Below are 20456 nucleotides of genomic sequence, written 5' to 3'. Positions count from 1 at the left end.
TGAGATTCATACATGTTACTAGTATCAATAATCCATTTTTTTAAGTTCATGTCTTTTTTGTTGTTGAGAGGTAATATGAAATCTCCTTTAAAATCTTGATTTGTTTGGGTTTGTATTCAAGGAGGCACTTCCTCTATCACCCCAAGTTATCAATCTCAGGACATATAGAATAAGAGGCATTTATTTGTTGAAATAATGAATTTATTTGTTGAAATAAAGAATTTTTAAACACTCCCCTCCCCCAGTTCTAATACCTTAAATGGTTTTGTTTCTTCTGTGGAATGCTCAGCCTTTATAGGTCAATCTCCTCATCAGTGTTGTTCATCTCAGCTTCTGGTATGTCATATGCAAAATATAATCATTCAGCTTCTTAAGTGTTCTTTAATGCTGTGGCCGAGACATGCTCAAGTATGCTTTTTTTAATTTTTTTTTTTTTTTTTTGGAGTACTGGAATGCTATACCACTGAGCTATATTCTGGCCCTTTTGATCTTTTTGTTTTGAGACAGTCTAACTAAATTGATGAGGCTGGCTTTGAACTTGCTATCTTCCTGCCATAGATATGTTCTTTTTTTTAATATTTATTTATTTATTTCAGTTTTCGGCAAACACAACATCTTTGTCTGTATATGGTTCTGAGGATCGAACCCGGGCCGCACGCATGCCAGGCAAGTGTGCTGCCGCTTGAGCCACATCCCCAGCCCCTAGATATGTTCTTAACTTGATGATAAATGTAAATGGGAGTCTGAGAAAAAGTTCACTTAATTTTTTCAGACTTGAACAGTTCTTTGTTGCATTGTTTAAAATTACAAAGAAGACCCTGGAATTCCAGATACTAAGGAGGCTGAGGCAGGAGAATTGCAATTTTGAGACAAGTTTGCCAGACTCTCTCAAAACAAAAACTAAAAAGGGGCTGAGGATGTGGCTCAGCGGTAAAGTACTTTCCCAAATATGGAGGCCCTGGTTCAATCCCCAGCACTGAAAAATAAACAAACAACAACAACAAAAACTAAAAAGGACTGGGATACAGCTTAGTGGTAGAGAACCCCAGTACTGAAAACATAAAATAAAATTATCAAGAAGAATGAAAATTTACAAGGATATTGCAGACACTCTGTCTCCCACTCCAGGGAGGCAACAAAATAGTGCTCAAGAGAGTGATTCCAGGTGAGTATTTAGTATTCTATTTATTATACTAATGGGAACCTTCAAGTAAGAATATATTTTCACACTAAAAACTATGGGTTTAAAACAACTGGTTGCAAATCTAGGACATTTAAATAATCTTTGAAACTTGGAATTACACGTAACTGATCATTTAGGAAAATTTAGGTGAGGCATATAGTATGGTGGTACAGGCCTGTAATCCCAGTAATTTGGGAGGCTGAGGCAAGAGGATTGCAAGTTCAAAGCCAGCCTCATCAATTTAGTGAGTCCCTGTCTCAAAATAAAAAGGGTTGGGGGTGGGGGCTGGGTATACAGCTTAGTTGGCAGAATGCTTGCCTCCCATGCACAAGGCTCTGGGTTCAATCCCCAGCACCACCAAAAAATAAATAAAGAAAAAATAAAAAGGGCTAGGATGTAGCTCAGTGGTAAAGCATCTCTGGGTTCAATCCTCCCTTACTATACCACTTTGAAAGTATTTGAATATATTTTGATATTATAGACTGAGAAACTAGTTTCAGGAATAAAAAATTTTACTTGCAGTCAAAAGATTTCAGAATTATTTTCAAGAGTGGAAAATGAAGGTATTCAGAGTGACAACGATTGATGACTAAGCCAGAAAATTTCATGCCCATTGTTAAGTACATGATTTGAGAAGAAAACAAGAAGATAAAATATGTAATCAACCTATGGCATCAAATGAAAATTTCAGAACAAATGTTCATAATGTGCCATTTTTGCAATTGCTTAACGCTTCAAAGAAGATTTCAAACCCTGCCCTTTGTGTTTTCAAGGGTTGCCTATCTGGTCACAGAAACTTGTTATATAAACTGGTTTTACTTTGAGAACCTACAGAGAACTAGCATATAAACTAGGCCTGATAAAAAATTTTAGATATTAAAAAAAAATGAGAAATTTGACTCAAAAATGGGACAGACTGAAACAGTAACAGTTTTTACTAACGGAATATGAGAGGAATCAGAGAGGAAGACTAGTGTATCATTTTGAAAAGCTAGACAGGAAACACGTGTGCAGTTCTTATTATAACAATTGGGGGGACTGGGGATGTGGCTCAAGTGGTAGCGTGCTCGCCTGGCATGCGTGCGGGGCTAGGGCTGTAGCTCAGTGGTAGAGCACCATACTATATGCACCACATACAGACAAAGATGTTGTGTCCACCGATAACTAGAAAATAAATATTAAAAATTCTCTCTCTCTCTCTCTCTCTCTCTCTCTCTCTCTCAAAGAAAAAAAACAAAAACAAAACAATTGGGTATGCTGGTATAATTTGAAAGCGTGTGCCAAGCTGATAAAAGTATTTCCCTGGACTTTAAACTGATGGTAACACTGTCTTACATTGAGTTGCATATGGAGGAGATTTTCTCCTTTAAAAATCTTATTAGAACCAGTGGGAGAAACAGACCATCCAAAGGGCATTTAGAGTTTTATGCCTGGGAAGAACTTAACATTGTGAATTTCAAAAATGTCTTCTATGATTAAGACTTATGGTTAAAAAAAAAAAGCAAAACTTTGAAGAAGTTGGCAATTTAGTATACTTTCTATATTCTATTTACCAAAGATAAATTTTTCTCATCTAATTTACAATATGCTACCAGAGTAGCTAAGGAGATTATTACATCTGGGTTTCCCATGACTGGTTTGCCTTATTTATTTATTTATTTTTTATTTTTTGAGAGAGAAGAGAGAGAGAGAATTTTAATATTTATTTATTTAATTATTTTGGCAGACACAACATCTTTGTTGGTATGTGGTGCTGAGAATGGAACCCGGGCCGCATGCACGCCAGGCGAGCGCGATACCGCTTGAGCCACATCCCCAGCCCTGGTTTGCCTTATTTAAAAAAAAAAAAAAAAGGAAGGCACAGATCATTCTGGAATTGATGTTTTTTTTTCTTGAGTAGCATTTCAAAACTAATATATTGTTTTTTTTAAATGATTAACAATTGAAGACTGTATATATAGGGAGCTCATCAGAATCATCCAAATCAGGAGTTACTATCCTTAACATCTACAGGAGCCAGGCAGGTATACAATGTGTGAAGGACAGACTTTAGAATGTGGGTATTGTGACTAAGTAAACTAAGGGAATACATCAAATAAAGAAGTACCCATCAGGACTGGTGTGCCCATCAGGGCTAGGATGTAGCTCAGTGGCAGAGTGCTAGCCTAGTATGTGCCATGGCCCTGGGTTCCACCCCGAGTATCATAGACCACCCCCACCCCATACACACAAAGAAATGAGGAATGCATGCTGGGTATTAAAGAATTAAAATAAAACTCTTAAAAAAAAAAGATCATCCATCATTCAATTCCAGTGGACATCTAGACCTGATGTCTAGTGATGTGTGTGGTCACTCTATACAGTGGCAACAGCAAAGCCATTGCTGCCATGTGGTAATGGAAGCCCAGGGTGACATATCTTCTGATTATTCAAAAAACTTTAGAGATGCAGTTCTTCACAAATAATAATCAAAATTTTATATGAAATCTCCCGAATTGTAAATGTTGGCAACATTTTATTTGTAATAGCTTATTTTTATTATAGAGGCAATACACATGTATTGCATACAAATAGAAAATGTAGGGTAACAAAAAACATATTCTCATCACTCATATCACTGATAACATCTTAGTGAAAATCCTTTTAGATTTTTTCTTCACAAATAAATAGACATTTTATTTTATTTTTCGGTACTGGGTATTGAACTCAGGGGCACTCAACCACTGAGCCACATTCCCAGTCCTATTTTGTATTTTATTTAGAGACAGGGTCTCACTGAGTTGCTTAGAACCTTGCCTTTGCTGAGGCTGGCTTTGAACTCCCGATCCTCCTGTCTCAGCTTCCTGAGCCACTGGGATTACAGGCATGCACCACTGTGCCCAGGTAGACATTTTAAAAACAAAATGTGATTATCCTATAAATATGGATTTGGAACCTGCTTGTTAATTATTTCTATTTATTTATTTATTTATTTATTTATTTATTTATAGTTTTAGGTGGACACACTATCCCCATTTTACATTTATGTGGTGCTGAGAATCCAACCCAGTGCCCATGCATGCTAGGCAAGTACTCTACCGCTGAGCCACAACCCCAGCCCCTTGTAAATGATTTTGATTGTTCTAGCTCAGTAAATCTTCACCTAATCTAATCCCCTGTCCATATTTCAATGTTTCTAATTGACTCCAACATATCTTCTATAGTAATTTATTTATACCAATAGGGAATCCAAAACTGTGCATTGAAGGCTGGGGATGTGGCTCAAGCGGTAGCGCGCTCTTCTGGCATGCGTGCGGCCCAGGTTCGATCCTCAGCACCACATACCAACAAAGATGTTGTGTCCGCCGAAAACTAAAAAATAAATATTAAAAATTCTCTCAAAAAAAAAAACAAAAACAAAACAAAACTGTGCATTGAATTGTTAAGCCCCTTAAGTCTCTCAGCAGTTTCAACTTTTTTTTTTTCTGTATTAAGGACTGAACTCCACACCTTGCACATGCTAGGCAAGCACTATACCTCTAAGCTCCATTCCATCCCTTTTTTCAAATTTTGAGTCAGGTTCTTGCTAAATTGCTCAGATTGCTTTCGAACTGACAACCCTCCTGCCTCAGCATCCTGAATAGCTGGTATTCCAGACATGTACCACCAGGCCCAGCCTCACCTATTCTTTTTAAAACACTAATTAATAATTTTTGCCAGAATCAATAATTCTATTGGAGTTCACAAAATGCTTCCCCCCCCCCCGCTCCAATTCTATCTTTTCTTCTGCACTTATTAGCTGGCATTTTCTTCTTATCAACTAGGGTTTAATATAAAAAAAAATAGGGCTAGGGCTGTAGCTCAGTGGTAGAGCACTTGCCTAGCACGTGTGAGGCACTGGGTTCAATTCTCAGCACCACATAAAAGTAAATAAAGGTCCACTAACAACTAATACAATATTAAAAAGAAAATAGACAGGGCTGGGGGTGTAAGCTCAGTGGCAGAGTGTGTTAGCATGCACAAAGGCCCTGAGTCCAATATCCAGCACCAAGAATAACAGCAACAATTCTTCCAGTGGTCTAAACTCAATGCATTTGGGGGCAGAATTTAGCCTGATTGCTGTCACCTTCTGATCTACAAAGCCAGACAAAGTCTCACTCATCAATGCTCTGTACCCTACGGCATTAGGTCTTTTATTTGTAACAATCAATTACTTTGCACTTGTTGACATGTTGCTTGTAATCTTCTCAAGTCATTTTATGTGTGTGTCTCCCTGGCTAGACTGTGACCTCCTCAAGGGCAGGGACTGTCTTGCAATATATTTCCCGTGCTTTTCCTAAAGTCCTACTAAAGGTACTTTGGCTAGTTAGTCCTAATTAACGAAAAAGCACTGGTAAGAACCCAAAGTTTTCAATATTGTTGCTCGTGTTTCTTGTCTTTCCTGAATTCTCTGTCATAATGAAGTGTGAATCTCATTTACAATGATAAATAAAGCTTTTCTGCTCACTTGTGGAGTCCCTGTGACGGAACATAGGAAGAGAGGGAAACAGTTCTTTATTAGTCTTCAAAAGTTATAGTCTTCATTCAGCTGTGACCTTGGGTAAATCACATCATCACTCAGTTTCTATTTCTTCATTAATAAAATGAGGTAACTGGATTATCTTCTAAAATCAACCTCTCTTGGTTCTAACTTTCTAAGCCTAATTAGTACCTTTCAGTAGTTATTCCTCCTGACCTGTCTCTCCCTGCTTGTATGGCACCCTGGTTCCCTTCATTTGGGTCAGCACTATCCTTTCCAAGTAAGAATGGAGGTGAAATAACACCTGCAGTAAACAGAATTTGCCTCTGATGATTGTTCTCCTATCACAGTTAGCCTGATCTCATCTATAAGTCCCAGTAACAACTTGCTTTTGTTTTCAAGGTCAAGCCTTAGTCCTTTACAATTGGGGCCAAATGCACACGTTCCAAGGTCCTCAATAAGATTGGCACAGCAGAGGCCCAGTCTGCAAAGTAAAAAAGATCAGAGAGGACTGAGATTGGCTAGACCTTTGTGGAGCCTTATCATAAGAGCTCTGAATGACCCCAGCCAGCTCTAGGGTATTTATTGGTGTTTCTAAAACGAAAAACTAAAAAGACGTTTTAGCTTACCTGTTTTTCTTTCCCCCAATCTTTTATTTCAATACTATTGCTCTTCTCTTTGTTTATAGGTACACTGAAGGCCTTATCCAACTGGCTTTATGTGCTTAGATATAGCTTTCTCTACCTCCTCCCAGACTGAGGAATCCCCAATCTAATTTATAAATGGAATATTGGCATTTCCCTAGCCTCAAGAGCTCCAGGTGGTGGAGGGCAGGACAGTCAGGTCTCTAAGGACTTAAGCAGAGAGAGAACCTTCTCAGCCTAGTTCTTGATAATCCACATTTGGGCCAATGGCAACTAGAGGTGTCCAGAGCAAAGTGTTTAACTCTGCTGTTAGACCCTTTCTTCACCTCAGAACTAGTGGCTGCTGATGAAAATTGGGTGGCAAGTTGGCCAAACAGTGTCTACCTTCACACTACCTCATGAATTTTTCACTATCAACTGTAAATATTAAATAGAAAAATTAAAGAGGAACAGTCTCCCAGCAAACAGGAAAAATGGAGGCTCCAGGGTGGGATGCAGGACACACATTGATGATGTGGGGCAGCTAGGGTTATTCTATCACAGCCTGCTCTTCTAAGGTGTTATGTCTTCCTTGGGAAGAAAGGAATAGTAGCCTATTGGCAAGAAGTGTCTTAGGGAGTCCCAGGGCTGGGACAGATCAGCACAGACCTAGAAGGAAAAGATCCAGTTAGATTAGGAACAGAGGGAGGCCAAAATCACAAGAAACAAAAGGTCAGATGACAGAGCAGTTAAGATCCCCAGAGTAAAAAAAAAAAAAAAAAAAAAACTGAAGGGACAGATGTAAAGCTACACAAGTTTTTGGTTTTCCCAGGCCTACAGAACAAGTAGTCTAGTTTTAGAAAATTTATCTCTAAGAAGTACATTTCACCCACTAGTACCCTGTTGAATGAACCTGACCTCTCCCCCTCTCACTCAGAGGCCCCTTTTATGGAATTCCCAGGATGACTGGACATCATCTTGGAATAATCCCCAAGTGTGGAATGTCTGTCCTGAGGAGTCAGCATTTTCAGTATGAGACTAAGTGATAGAGGTTAAGAAAATGGATCTGGCTAAGAATATAGCTCAGTTGGTAGAGTGCTTGCTTCACATGCACAAGGCCCTGTGTTCAATCCCCAGCACCACAAAAGAGAAAAAAAAAGATCAATTCATCTACAATTAGCCTAAAATGAATATGTATCAAATCTGCAGCATTTTGAAAGACTTAGCAGATTCACCCTTTTTACTTATTACTGCTATTGTCTGTATGACCTTTAATTGTTAGTAAATGGAGTATGTCTCATGCCTATTCATTTGCTTATGATATATTGGCATTTTAACAGCAGTAATACAGAAGTCAGACCAAAGCATCAAAGTCCTACTGAACTCCATTCCTTTTTTTTTTTTTGGCATTGGGGATTAAACCCAGGGGGTGCTTAACCACTGAGCAACATCCCCAGCCCTTTTTATTTTTTGAGACAGGGTCTTGCTAAGTTCCTTAGGACCTCAGTTGCTGAGGCCGACCTTGAATTTGGGATCCTCCTGCCTTCCAAGCTGCTGTGATTACAGGTTTGCACCACTGAGCCCAGCTCCATTACATTTTTCAAGGCATCTAACTATAAAGAAATACTGGACTACGAAACACAAAAAGGGATACACAAAATGTTTGTGTCAATTGTATTTATTGCTAGAAACTTTAAACTTTTTTTTTAAAGTGTTTGAAATGTAGATAATATAGCAAAAGACATCCAAGAAATCTCATTTACAAAGTGCTGCAAATTTGATAATTTTATGTTGCTGTTAACTCAGGAGTACTCTTGGATGAACAGATGTAAGTCCTTGAAATACCCAAAGCATGACAAAAAAGAATAGAACATCTAAAAGAATATACAAACACCCAAAAGGGAACTGAGCTTTTGGCAAATTGGTCATTAAATGAACTGAACTTTAAGCATAAATTTTAAGAGCTCTAGCTTTAGGTGAATTCAAGTTTCAGACAAACTGACTAGAATCAATGTGTTTTGCTCCCTCCTGCTCCCCCCAACCTGAGTTTTGGGGTTGCAGTGTACATAATTTGAGATCCCTCTGAGAGATGGCAGGTCTGGAGCTACTGCTAGAGAACCAAGTATAAGAATGACCTGAGAAGAAGGGAATAACTATGTGTATGCAGGCAAGCACACACACACATGTATGAATGCACCCATGTGCACATATACTGGGCTGTAGGGCTCAGTGCACCTAAACCTGGGAGTGTGTAGGGAGAGGGACCAGCCTGAAGCTTCCTAGACATCCCACCCAATAAGCTACACACAGAGAGACCTGCTCATTACCTCCCCAACTAAGCAGAAGAGCAACCAAGTACAGGCCCACATGAGTCCCTGAGAAACAGGCAATACCGGCAGCAGGGCCACCAGGAGTTGGTCCCCATTCCCAGCAGAGGGATGAGGAGCTTTCCTGGTTCTTAGAAAGAAAAAGGCTAAGAAATAACTTGTTAATAAAGTCCAGGATTTCCATCTCTTCATCCAGATATAGAGATAGGAGACTGTGACCCAAGTCTGATGCCATGTGTGGGTCACAAAAAATGAGGCATTCCCACGATGTCCTCTCCTCCCATAATCCAGAACATTGCTTGACTTATGCACGAACATACACTGGAGATACACATCATAATCAGACGTCCAGAAAGCATGGAACCCGTCTGAGCATATGCAATAGATCAGGATGCACATGTGGGAAGACCAGTCATCCCCACCCTGGCAATCAGAATATTCTTACTCCACATCCATTTGGAATGTTATGTTCTTTGGGTCCCTGGCCCTTGAGGCCCTCCCCAGAGGACTATTCTGCCAGGATTGCAATGTATCCTTGCCTCAGCCTCGGAAGGGCCCCACTGGCCAGAGAAATTTGTCAATGATGGCGATGGCAACAGTGGTGACTGCAGCTCAGACATAGTTGGTAGGGGGCTGTCTGGCATTGAGTCGCTGCATGTGACAGCCGTGGCAGAGCAAGTGCCCATCTAGAGGGAAACAGCAGCAGCCTTCCTCATCGCTCAGCTGCATCCGGCAGTCCTGGGGAAGAAAGAACCTAGTTCACCTTTGCCCAGGAACCCTGGACACTGAGGACATCTAAGAGTCTGCCCCGCTCAACACTAGACTCCTCAAGACTGGAAGTAAGAGTTGGGGTTGGTGGGTAGGGCTTGCCAGTGGGAAGGTGGAAGAGAAACCTAAGAAATACCTCATCTGGACACCAGGTGTCGCTGCAGCTGCAGAAATAATGAGACAAGCCCCCATTTCCAGCAGTTAGCAGGAGTTCCCTAGTCTTAAAAAAACTCGAATCTGGGGAAGCCAGATTCAGAAAGACTTAAATACTAGGAATAGAGAGAGTGACTGGAGGACGAGCAAAAGACCAGAGATAAGTCAGGACACCTTCCTGGTTTTCTCCGAAAGAAGCATACCTGTTCTAGTACTTAACTCATCCCCTCCCTCCCAATTCCATTTTTCTGCCCTGGACCCCCACACTCACCTCACAGTGGTAGCACTCAAAGTGATAATCACGGTCCATGGATATCACCCTCACAATGTCCTCACAGCCCTGAAAAATGCAGACCCCATGGAGATGAGAGCAGCATGGCACCCCCAACTTCCCTCCCTCTGCACAGGACTCCTCCTGCACCGATAGGAAGATGGACCAAGGCCACCAGAGTCTCTCTACAATCAAATAATCATAGGTAGCTTTGAGATGCTTTGGCAAATCCTCGGGGCACTTCCCCTCCCCCTCCTTGATGCTTCCCCCATGCTCCTATGTGAAGAGAGGGGGTAAACGGCACAGAATATAAATAAAGTAGGCCAAACTGAGGGCAAAGAGGACCAATAGGGTCTGATTCCTCAAGGGCCTTTGGCTTCCCTCCCTAAGCATACTTAAATCATCTTAAATCATCTCTGGTTCCATGCTACCAGCCTTGAAGATTCTTTCACCTTTTTCCAGCCCCTACTTTGGGATTCAATGACCTCAACCTCACTGAAAGCTCTCCTCTGTTGGGATTGGGATGGAAGATATGGAATCTGAGCCCCTTGAGGCTATCGGACAGTCCAGGCCCGGATGTTAGGGTCAGGGTGGTGACCCCAAGAGCAAAGTCACACGGGAATCTTCCTAGAGTGCATTCCTCAGCACCACCATTTCCCAAGGGAACCCAGGCCACATATCCTTACCCTTTCTTAGAGGCAGCAGCACTGGCTACCTTGCAGAAGAACCCAGACATACTGACCTCTGAAGGGAGGATGGGTTGACCGCAGGCTGCACACTTAGGGGCATAATTTCTAAAAGAAAAAACCTAGTGATGAGCTGAGATTGAAGAATCCCTGGACCCAGTTCCACATGACACCCCCAGGGTTGGACTCACTTGTGGTAGTCAGTGACACAGTACACCTGGTTGGAGAAGTCCACTGTGAAGGGGACGCCATCTAGGCACTTGTTGCAAACAATGCATCGGAAGCAGCCTGGGTGATAGGACTTCCCCATTGCCTGAAGGATCTGGCTCATGGGGTAGAAGAATTAGTTAGTTTCCTTCCAGCCCCAGCTCTTTAGCTACCCTTTATGTTCCTTACTGCTCCCACTAACCTTGTCCAACCCCTTCCTGTAAGCTTACATGTAATTTGAGGGGACCAAGGAGTCTTAAATATAGAAGCCCTGAAAAAAGTAGTAGAGGCCAACTGGGTCATTAGAGTTCAAACCTGGCTACAATATTAGGATCACCTAGGGAGCTTTTAAAAAATTACCAATGCAGCCAGGTCACAGCAGAGCTCACCAGTAGTAATCCCAGCAACTTGGGAGGCTAAGGCAGAAGGACTCGAAAGTTCGAGACCAAACTCAACAACTTAAAGAGATGCTCAGCAATTTAGCAAGACCCTGTCTCAAATTAAAAAATAAAAAGGACTGGGGATGTAGATCAATAATTTAAAAACAAAACAAACAAACAAAAAAACAAATAAACACCAATGAGTGGGTTCTACCTCAATCTTCTATCACAATTCACAATTCTGGTGAGGGGACTCCACATTAAACAATATATTATATATATATTTTTATTCTTCCCATGTTATCTGCTAGGCTGCCAGGGTTAGATTCATTGATCTGATCCAAACCCTTCTTTTTATAGAAAAGAAAACTGAGTTTCAACTGATTCAACCAGTATAAGAATAGGGATTAAGACCCAGGATATAGGGTTGGGGTTGTAGCTCAGTGGTAGAATGTGCGCCTAGCGCGTATGAGGCACTGGGTTCGATCCTCAGCACCACATAAAAATAAATAAATAGAATAAAGGTATTTTGTCCATCTACAACTAAAAATAAAAATAAAAAATAAAAAAATAAAAAGACCCAGGACACCACACTTCTAGCTCAGGCTGGAGGGCCTGGTTGTGCCTGCAGAATCAGGGAGGGGTCAGGTCACAGAAGCCTAGGATGGGACTCCATCTCAGGGGCATAGGGAAGGCACTATAAACAATTGCTCTGGGGAGGAATGGCAAGAATGTGATTCATGTGGTGAAGGGTTTCTTTCCTGCAGTTTCACAGGCTCAGCAGAAGACACATCCCCTACCTTCTCCAAAATCAAGTGACCACAGACACAGCACTTCTCAGCTGCTTCCTGAAACCCTGAAAACTAGAGAAAACACAGTTGGATGTTACCAGCTGAAAATGATGGGCGTAACCCTGGTGGGTTGCTAATAAGGGAGTTCCAGTGAGAGCCAATTCCACATCCAGGGGACCACTCACTCACCAGATAATCTTCCTCACAGTACACAGAGCCGTTGACACTGTAGAAAGCCTTGCAGCGCAAAGTTCTCCCTAGAACCAACGGAGAGGAGCTTGAACCTATCCCACAGCCCAGGCACAAGGCCCACTCTGGTATTCTTGCTACCCAGTGATGCACTGTACAGGCATAGTGTGATTAAACTGCCCATTAGTGCTTTTCCTTCCCACACCCCTCCAATTTGCTTTGACTGCATTCCAACCAACTTCTCTCCTCACTCCTTTGGCTCCTGCATCCTCAACAGTTTTCTACCATCCTCCCCCAAATGAATGCTTTCCCCTCCAGTGCCCAGTACATAGAGAACCACCTGGGAGAACAAAAACTGCATGCTGGAGTACATAGAAAGGATCTCTGAGCTAGGTGCTGTACAATGTGCATGGAAAAAAAAAAATCACATTGTTGAGGCTGGAGTTGTGGCTCAGTGGTAGAGCATTTGCCTAGCATGTGTGAGGCACTGGGTATGAGCCTTAGCACTACATGAAAATAAATAAAATAAGATATTGTGTCCAACTACAACTAAAAATATTTTTAAAAAAATCAAATTGTTACAGCCTTTCAACCTAGGAGTATCTTTGCCTCAGCTCAGAAATCCTGTGCTCAAAGACCTGTCTAGCTCCTTGAGAAAGACTATGGAAGTCAGGACATACTGGAGTTACTGCAGGAACAAAGTGCTCTGTTGGGATCAAAATGGGTACCCTTGCTTGATGTACTGGTCTGTTTCCTCAAACTTGGAGGGACCCAGAATCTTCAGGGTCAAAGGCAGCCCAGGACTTTTTGCAAGCAGACAAGGGAGGACCATTTCCCATCTGACCAACTACCCAGAAACTGCTCTGTGGTGTCTCAATTGACAGGGATGAGGGAGGAGTGAGAACTAGTGGAGAATAGTCAATTTTCCTATCTTTCGCCTTCTTCCCATCAAAATTTCCACTTCCAGCTGTCTGGTAGTTTAGAAGACCTGACTTAGAAACTCATGACATAGGGGAGGAAAGAGAAGGAAAGACAGACATATCCAGAAGAGGCCCTATAAAAGACAGACAGAGGAGCCTAAAAAGAACCAGGCAGAAGCTGGGGGAATGAGAGAAAAGCTGAGTGCTGGAGTCAGACAGGCAGAGATAGGAGATTAAAGGTTTAGCAAAAGAATCAGAATGGGTAAGCAGTGGGGAAGGGGTAATGAGAGGTGAGGGAGGACGGGGTAGGGGGAGTTAAGGCTGCTGGGAGCACCACCCCCCCACAGAGGGCCTCCTGAGCTAACAGCAGCAGCGGGCATTCCTGGAGCGTGATGTCATCAGCTTGGCATGGCCTGGTGGCCTGCACTCTAGCGAGGTGGCTGAACTCTGACCAGCCAAGAGAAAACCCCCTCTCCGCCCCCCACAGCTCCCTACTCCCCCAGCCCACACCCCACCCTTCCCACATTCCAGTCTTTCACTGTCGCCCCAGGCAACTTGCTGCCCAAGACCAAACCCCACCAAGGAGAGACTGGAGGGCTGGGCGGGAGTCCAGGCTGGGCAAGCAGGGAGGCACAAGAAAGAGGGAGGATCGGAGAGGAAAGAGGCTGAACGGGGGCAGGGAGGATGGACTCCAAAAAGCAGACCCAGCATGGGGGAAGGAAAGCCAGGTAGAGCTGAGGGGGTAAGCAAGAGAAGGTGGGGCAGCTGTGGGCCTCCAGATACATGGTAGGGACCCAAGTCCCCACCAAAGTCTTGGAGCAAATGAAGAGGCACAAGCTCTTCCCTGGTTCCCCCCAGCACTTGTAAGCATGGATGTGGGGAGAGGTAGGGGGAGTACTTGAGTGAGAGCCACACTCACCACAGGAGCAGCAGACAAAGCACTGGGTGTGATAGAGACTGTCCAGGGCCTGGCAGGCATTGCTCTGCCCATAGATGCCTTTGTTGCATTTGATACAGGTGCCTGAGGGGAGAGAAGAGGTTGTCAGCATCACTTCCACCCTCGCCAAACCCCAGTTCAAATCCAGGAATCCCCCAAGCTTTCCTTAGTGCTTTTTCCTGATGTGTCAGAGGACACAGGCTCTCTTTACTGGGCTCCCTCCTGAGGAGAAGAGCAAGAAATAGGATGTAGCAAGGTCTTTGGAGGGGTAATTCCATTCTTGTTTACTTGATTTTCTGAGCATCTATTTTGTGCCTAGTACAGTACCCAATTCTGAAGACTGTCAAAGATAAGGTCCTTGGCCTTCAGATGTTTAGTTTCTGTTAAGCAGAAAACACTAAACAGGCAAGTCTGGGACAAATGATCAGAGATGCACAGGGGCCCAGCAGAAGACATGAAAAAAAAAAACTTCCTACAGAAAGGAAGTTAGGCCCAGGAGGCCTCTCCAGAACTTCAGCTTTCCCATCTATAAAACAAGCTGCTATTGAGGTATGGAATGATTTCTCTCTGATGCACACTTTCAAGAACAGAGAGTAGGACCTCGCTCAGCAGAGGGCCTTGTGAGCATAACTCCTGTGCGGGAGGTGGCTGCTGAGAATGCAGGTTGTGTTCTAGGGACCAGGTTTGCACAGGAAGGGGAAACTGGCAGAATCCCCAGTGCCTCCCTGCCATCTATCACGCAAGAAACAGAGCTGAGCTGCAGTTCCCCTACTAAGATACATGCACCTGGTCTGGCACCCGCCTTTCCTGGGTGTGTTCTTTCTTCCCTCCACTCCCCAATTCCAGGCCCATGAGTGAGGGCTAGGACCTGTCTTTGGGGAGCAGATCCCAACGGGCCCGCCCCACCTTTCTCCCTGGGCACACTGCCACACTCCCTGCCTGTTGGGGCCCATCCCAGTCTTTGCCCAGGGGCTTGGGAGCCTGTGCAGCAGCTGCAGCAACTGATGGGCCCAGGCCTGTCCTGCTCCCACCCTCTGGCAGCTGGGCAAGGCTGAAGCCAAGGAAGAGGGCCCCTACTAGGGGCAGCAGTAAGAGGGTACAGTCAGACTAGGACTGAAGCTGGTAGGGGGCTCTGTCAGGGAAGACAACCTGATGTCCAGGGATAGGAGACCTCCACCTCCAAATTAAAAATGTGTCCTCCTCATGGAAGAGGAGATCTGCCTAAGATTGCCATACCAGGGGTCTTGTCAGAGGTATTCTTTAGGGAAGCTTTAGATACTAGGGAAAGACAGGAGGAAACTGCTCAGGCATGTCTAACTTACCTCCTCTCACCCAACATATCCACACCTAAAATCATCCTGCTATTTTATTGCACTTTCTCTGAGTTCCTTTCTTCATTTTGGCTCAGATGGTTTAGCCGAAGAGACTTATTTCCCAGATACCTCTCCTAGGCCTCAAAAGGAAACTGCTAAATGGGCCCTGTCACTCAGTCTCCTTTGATCAAAATAATTTAGCATCACCTGCTCTAGGCCTTCCTTTCCCATGGTGGGAGAAATGAATGGGCTAGGGGTTGAACTATGCAGGCCCTTCCATCCTGCACGTCTGCTACCTCTGAGCTTCCTCTCCAACTATCTCTCTCTGGCAGCAGTTCCTCTCCCTATTCACATTTCTAGCCAAGGACTTCTACAGCCTGGAATGGAAGGCAGGGATGTGGATGGTGAGAGAGCAGGGGAGAAGATACTTGGAAAACTGAAGAGGCCCACATTTCTGGGGATTGAGCCCCCTCTACACCATCAGATTATATGCTGAAGTAGTTCGTGGGGGATAGACTAAAAAACTGTCTAAAATCCCACTTTACCCTCTAGCTGAAACATGTAATCAATCAATACTTCTTCAACAAGTATTGTGGGTGAAGGAGGCCACCACCAGGTTTCTCTTAACAGCAGCAGGAAGAAGGGGCTACTTTCAGCCTGAATTCTGAGCACTTAAGGCCAGAACTCCAGGCCAGATTATTTGTGGCAGTCACACAGGGTCGATATCCATCCAGGGTGATAGTTGTCCAGTGGTCAGGACTTTTGCCCTCACTTCCAGAAGATGAGGAAACAGGCTGGTACCACCTGATCTCTGCTTCAATGCCCATGCGCACCTCGTCAGGACTGGGGATGAGCAGCACCTGGGTCCCTGTTTTCCGTTCCAGGGAGCTCCATCCTTCCTCCTCGGCTCCATTTCCCAGACAGCGGCCACGGTTCCTCGTGTTCTAGGAAGCCTTCCCCCCCCCCACACACGCCCAGATCCTGGGCGCACGAGAGCACCCCACCCCTCGGCTGCGGTGGGCCCCGCCCGCGGGCACCTGGAGAGCTCGGGCAGGAGTCGGCACGCAAACTGCCCGCCCTCCCCGCCCCCCCACCCGCGCATTCCCCGAATTCCTGCGGGCGGAGCCAGGGCCGGGGTGGGGGCGCGGCACGCTGAAGCCTGTAGGGGCACCGCCGGGAAAGGGGAAGTCGGGGGGTTGGGGGATGCTCTCACTGCTTCACTAGGTCCCCTCCTTACAAGGCCTCCAACAGCGAAAACCTAAGGTTCTCTAATGCGTGAGAAACTGGGACTCACGAGATAATCAGGGGGTTTGAATTTAGCCCGGTCCATTTGCAACCCAGTGGGAAGGGGAGAGCATTCTGAGGTCCGCCCCCATCCATCCCTCTGGCCTCTTTTTTTCTGGTCCAGCGTCTCCTCCTAGGACCCTGGGACACAGGCAATTTGGGCCGTCGGGGCACTGGAGAGCCAAATGCTGAGACGGATCCCTCTCAGTCCCTAGCCACTTCACTCTCACTTACCGAAGTAGTCCTCTCTGGCCTCTGGCTCTCGCATCCGGGCCCGGGCAGCCTCCGGAACGAACGGACCCTGCGTCTCCTCGAGACCCGATGGTTCAATCCCCGAGGGTTCCCCGCGGGCGCCGGCTTCTCGCCCACCGGTGCCTACCGTCAGGCGCAGCAACGCAGTTAGCTCGTCCTGGTATCCGGCGCCCGCGGCGCAGTCCCCGTAGCCAGTCACCGAGTGTCGTCCGGGTTGAGTCCCACGTCTCTCCAAAGGCCCCGCCGCTCCCACTCCGGCCCCGGCTAAAGCTCCGGGGCTGCCCAGAGCCGGGGGATATGAGTGGCGGCTTTCCTGGCAGCCGAACCCCCGAGGGCCAGCCCCACACAGTCGGTCCAAGGCGGCATGGAGCTCCGGGTAGGCAGACGGGACCCCTCCGGCGGAATAGCCGACCAGAGCCCCGCTCAGGGGTGGGCCAAACAGGCACGGCCCCGCGGGCAGAGGGCTCCCGTGGCGTTGGTCGTAGCCCATGCTGATGCCACTGGTACGATTACTGCAGGGCCGGCTACCTCCGGCTCCTCCAGCTCCCGCCCCGTCCAGCAGCAGGCTGCCACGGGGACTGGACGGCTTACTCGCGTCGCTGGCTGAGCTACTGGCGAAACTGGAGCGGGGACTCAGGGCCGGAGCCGTGGTCTCCAGCCGGAAATCTGGGGGTAACGACTGAGGTAGAGGCAAGGCCCGGGTGGGCGGCGGTCCCCCGGGAAAGGAACCTTCGTAGCGCTGCGCCTCAAAGGAGCCGCGCGGGTTCCGCTCAGCGTCCTGGGGGCCTTGCTCCCGGGCTGGCTCCAATGTCTCATCTCCGGGTCCCCCAGTAGCTCCTCGGGGCCCTGATTTCCTAGGTCCCCCCAGCCCACTCAGGCGTCCCTTGCCCGGCCCGGGGGTCCCATCAGACCCAGACCGGCTAGCTTCACCCTTTCTGCGGCCGAACTTGGCGCTGCCGGAGTCCGAGAGTCTTAACTTCTCTAGCAGGCGACTGGCTTTCTCCCCTAACCGCTCCATACCCTCGGGCCTGGGGCCTCCAGCCCCCTCCCCACCTGGAACCCTGCAGGGTCTCGGCGGCCGCTTCTCTTTCCCTGCAGCCGGACTCCGGTTCCCCAGGGGCACAGGATAGGCACAAGGGCTTAGCGGACGGCCCGGGTTCCCGGCGCTGGGAATCCCACAGCATCCCCCAGAGGGAGGGACTGCGTCCTCCCGAGCATCTGGGGTTAAGCGGGGATAGAAGGGTCTGCAGCCACGGCTGTCCCGTCCGCAGGTCTACCAGTTCACGCGTCCACTCGCCCCACAACCAGACTGTTCTGGGCCCCCGCCCCCCTAGCTCTCACACTCGGCACAAATCGAACTTCTCTCCCAAACTTTTGTCTGCTCGGCCGGATCTACTTTCCTGGAAGGGCGGAGCGCTGTGTGTACGAGAGCAATGGGGTGTCTGCGCAGGGATCTCTGGTGCGTAGCGAGGAGGGGGTCACCAAGACTAAGTGCCCTGCACGTGGAGATTCGACAGGACTCGAGGAGGAGGGCAAGAGGCAGTTTGGGCAGCTGTGACCCCATCACTTTAGAATTGAAACAGGAAAAAGTGTAAGGGAAGAGAGAATGGGGACTCTTTATTTGCAGTTGGAATGCGCGGAGGGGCACTGTGGAATGTCATGCGTTTGGCAAGGGGTGATCGAGGCATGTTGTGCGCAAACACCGTGACTTTGTTCCTAGTGTGGGTACTGCAGGAGACTTGGAGAGAGACTGTACAGAAGTGGTAAGATAGGGAGGAGCCCAAAGTTGAAGACAGGAAGAAAGAAAAAAGGTAAATACATAAAGAGGTTTAGAGACCTGTAGGTAAAGATAGCCCTGAAAGGCAAGGATTCCCAAAAGAATAGGTGTAACAGGTAGCGAAAGGGAGAGCCAAGGGGAATCTGGGAGGTTCAGAGACCAAAGGATGTGTAGACAAAAGAAAGGACAAGTTGGTCTTGAGAACTTAAGAGACAGATAAACTGCAATAAAAGACACAACTTTCTGGACTCACAGTTCTGTGGCGGTAGAGAAGGAGAGTGGAAGATTTATGTGTTTGTAGAAGCAATGAAATGGAGTAAGAAAAAAAGTTGGGGACTGATCCCCACTTTATGAAGGAAGAAAGGAGATTAAAGCAGTGAGGAAAAGGTTTGGAACTCATTGCTACCTGAAGGGTAGGAGAGATGGAAGGATAGATAGACACCCCCTGGTGTTGGGAAATGAGATTTTTAGCAAATATTTCAGGTAAGATTGGGTGGATCCAAGGCCTGAACATATCCCCCATTCCCACCCCCTGATGCCAGCCAACTTTCCCCTTTAGTTTTGGTTGTCACAGAATGTTGATGACAAAGAGGAAGTATGAACTTATGAGAGGAAAAGAAATGCTGCTAGGTCCTGGGTTGGATTCCCAGCACAGTAAAAAAAGAAGAAGAAACCCCGACTACAGCTAAAGAGTCCAATGATTTTGTCCAGACTAGCACATCAGGGACATGGGGTAGAGGGAGTAGAATGGAGAAGGCTAATGACTCCTTTGTATTTAGCTATTAAATGAGTATGAAAATTACATGCAAACAAATTATGCACATTATTTTCATCTCAACATTTTGAACACCTTTTATAATTTTAGCGTAGCCTTGGGGAATGGGGAAGAAAAGGTTAATGTTTTTGGGAAATGCATTTGGCACAAACTATTTGATGTTTTTGCTCAAGTTGCATTATCTACCAGACCTCATCTCTCCAGAGAATCAGCTTGTTTCCCAGGTCAAGCCTATAGCTTTCTCTGACCCTTAGGACAGCTCACTGTCAAACTAGAAGCTGGGAGGACTGAAAGCACTGGTAACAGAAGGAGCTATCAGATTACATCTGGAACCTGTTGTAAAAACATCTCCAGAATTAACCATAATTTTGCATGCACAAGGCCCTGGGTTCAATCCCCAGCACCACAAAAAAAAAAAAAAAAAAAAAAAAAAGAATTAACCATAATGCTCTCCCTCCTCCTTTTCTGACTCCACATGAGGAAGGAAAACCCAGATTTTTCCTTCCAGGTTACTTACATTTGATCCTTTGGAGTGAGGATGAGAGAGTAAATCTTGTGAAAAGTTCTCTGGGAAAGCCATTGAAAAGGCCCACCTTTGGGTGGTGGCAACAATGGCCATAGTTAAAACAAATAGCTTGTGTTTTCAGGGGACAACAGAAAGCAGAGAAGAGTGAAGGGAAAGTAGGGTACCTGATAGGACATGCTCCAATAGTGCTTATGACCTCAGGGTAGCCATTCCACAGTCTGAACTGGAACTGGGAGCTCCAGAGGCCCTCTTTATCCCCAAGACTTTAATTACAAATCTGAATCTCTAGCCCAGACTTTCTTAGACTTAAAAACTCAAATGAAAAAAAAAAAAAAAAACTCAAATGACTACTAGCATTTCCACTTGGTTGTCTCAGAGATACCCAACACCCTAAATTGAGCTCATTCTTCCTGCTTCCTGCAACTGGCTCCTCCAGCACCATTGGCCACTTAGTTGCTTACACCAGACACCTAAGCATCAACCCTATATTCTCTTAACTTCAAATCCTAGAGTCCTATCAGATCTGCTTCCTAAATATCTTTCAAGTCTGTTCTCACCTGATCACTAGTATATAGTGTCTGTCTTGTCTCTCTTAA

The 20456-nt window shown here is 45.9% G+C and overlaps 1 protein-coding gene across 1 annotated transcript; it reads right to left on the bottom strand.

The window, feature by feature from the left end:
• Window positions 1–7972: 7972 nt before the first annotated feature.
• Window positions 7973–18159, bottom strand: AJUBA (ajuba LIM protein). The gene is made up of 8 exons (XM_081290520.1): window positions 16765–18159; window positions 13916–14017; window positions 12077–12144; window positions 11897–11959; window positions 10701–10831; window positions 10566–10617; window positions 9824–9892; window positions 7973–9369 (listed from the first exon to the last, which is right to left on the bottom strand). The coding sequence occupies exons 1-8, from the start codon at window positions 17798–17800 to the stop codon at window positions 9244–9246; spliced, it is 1647 nt and encodes a 548-aa protein (XP_081146646.1). The 5' UTR covers window positions 17801–18159; the 3' UTR covers window positions 7973–9243.
• Between the last annotated feature and the right edge of the window lie 2297 nt (window positions 18160–20456).

This window comes from Spermophilus citellus (assembly GCF_964194105.1).
Source record: "Spermophilus citellus genome assembly, chromosome: 4".
NCBI lineage: Eukaryota > Metazoa > Chordata > Mammalia > Rodentia > Sciuridae > Spermophilus > Spermophilus citellus.
This window is presented reverse-complemented; position numbering and strand designations above follow the sequence as displayed.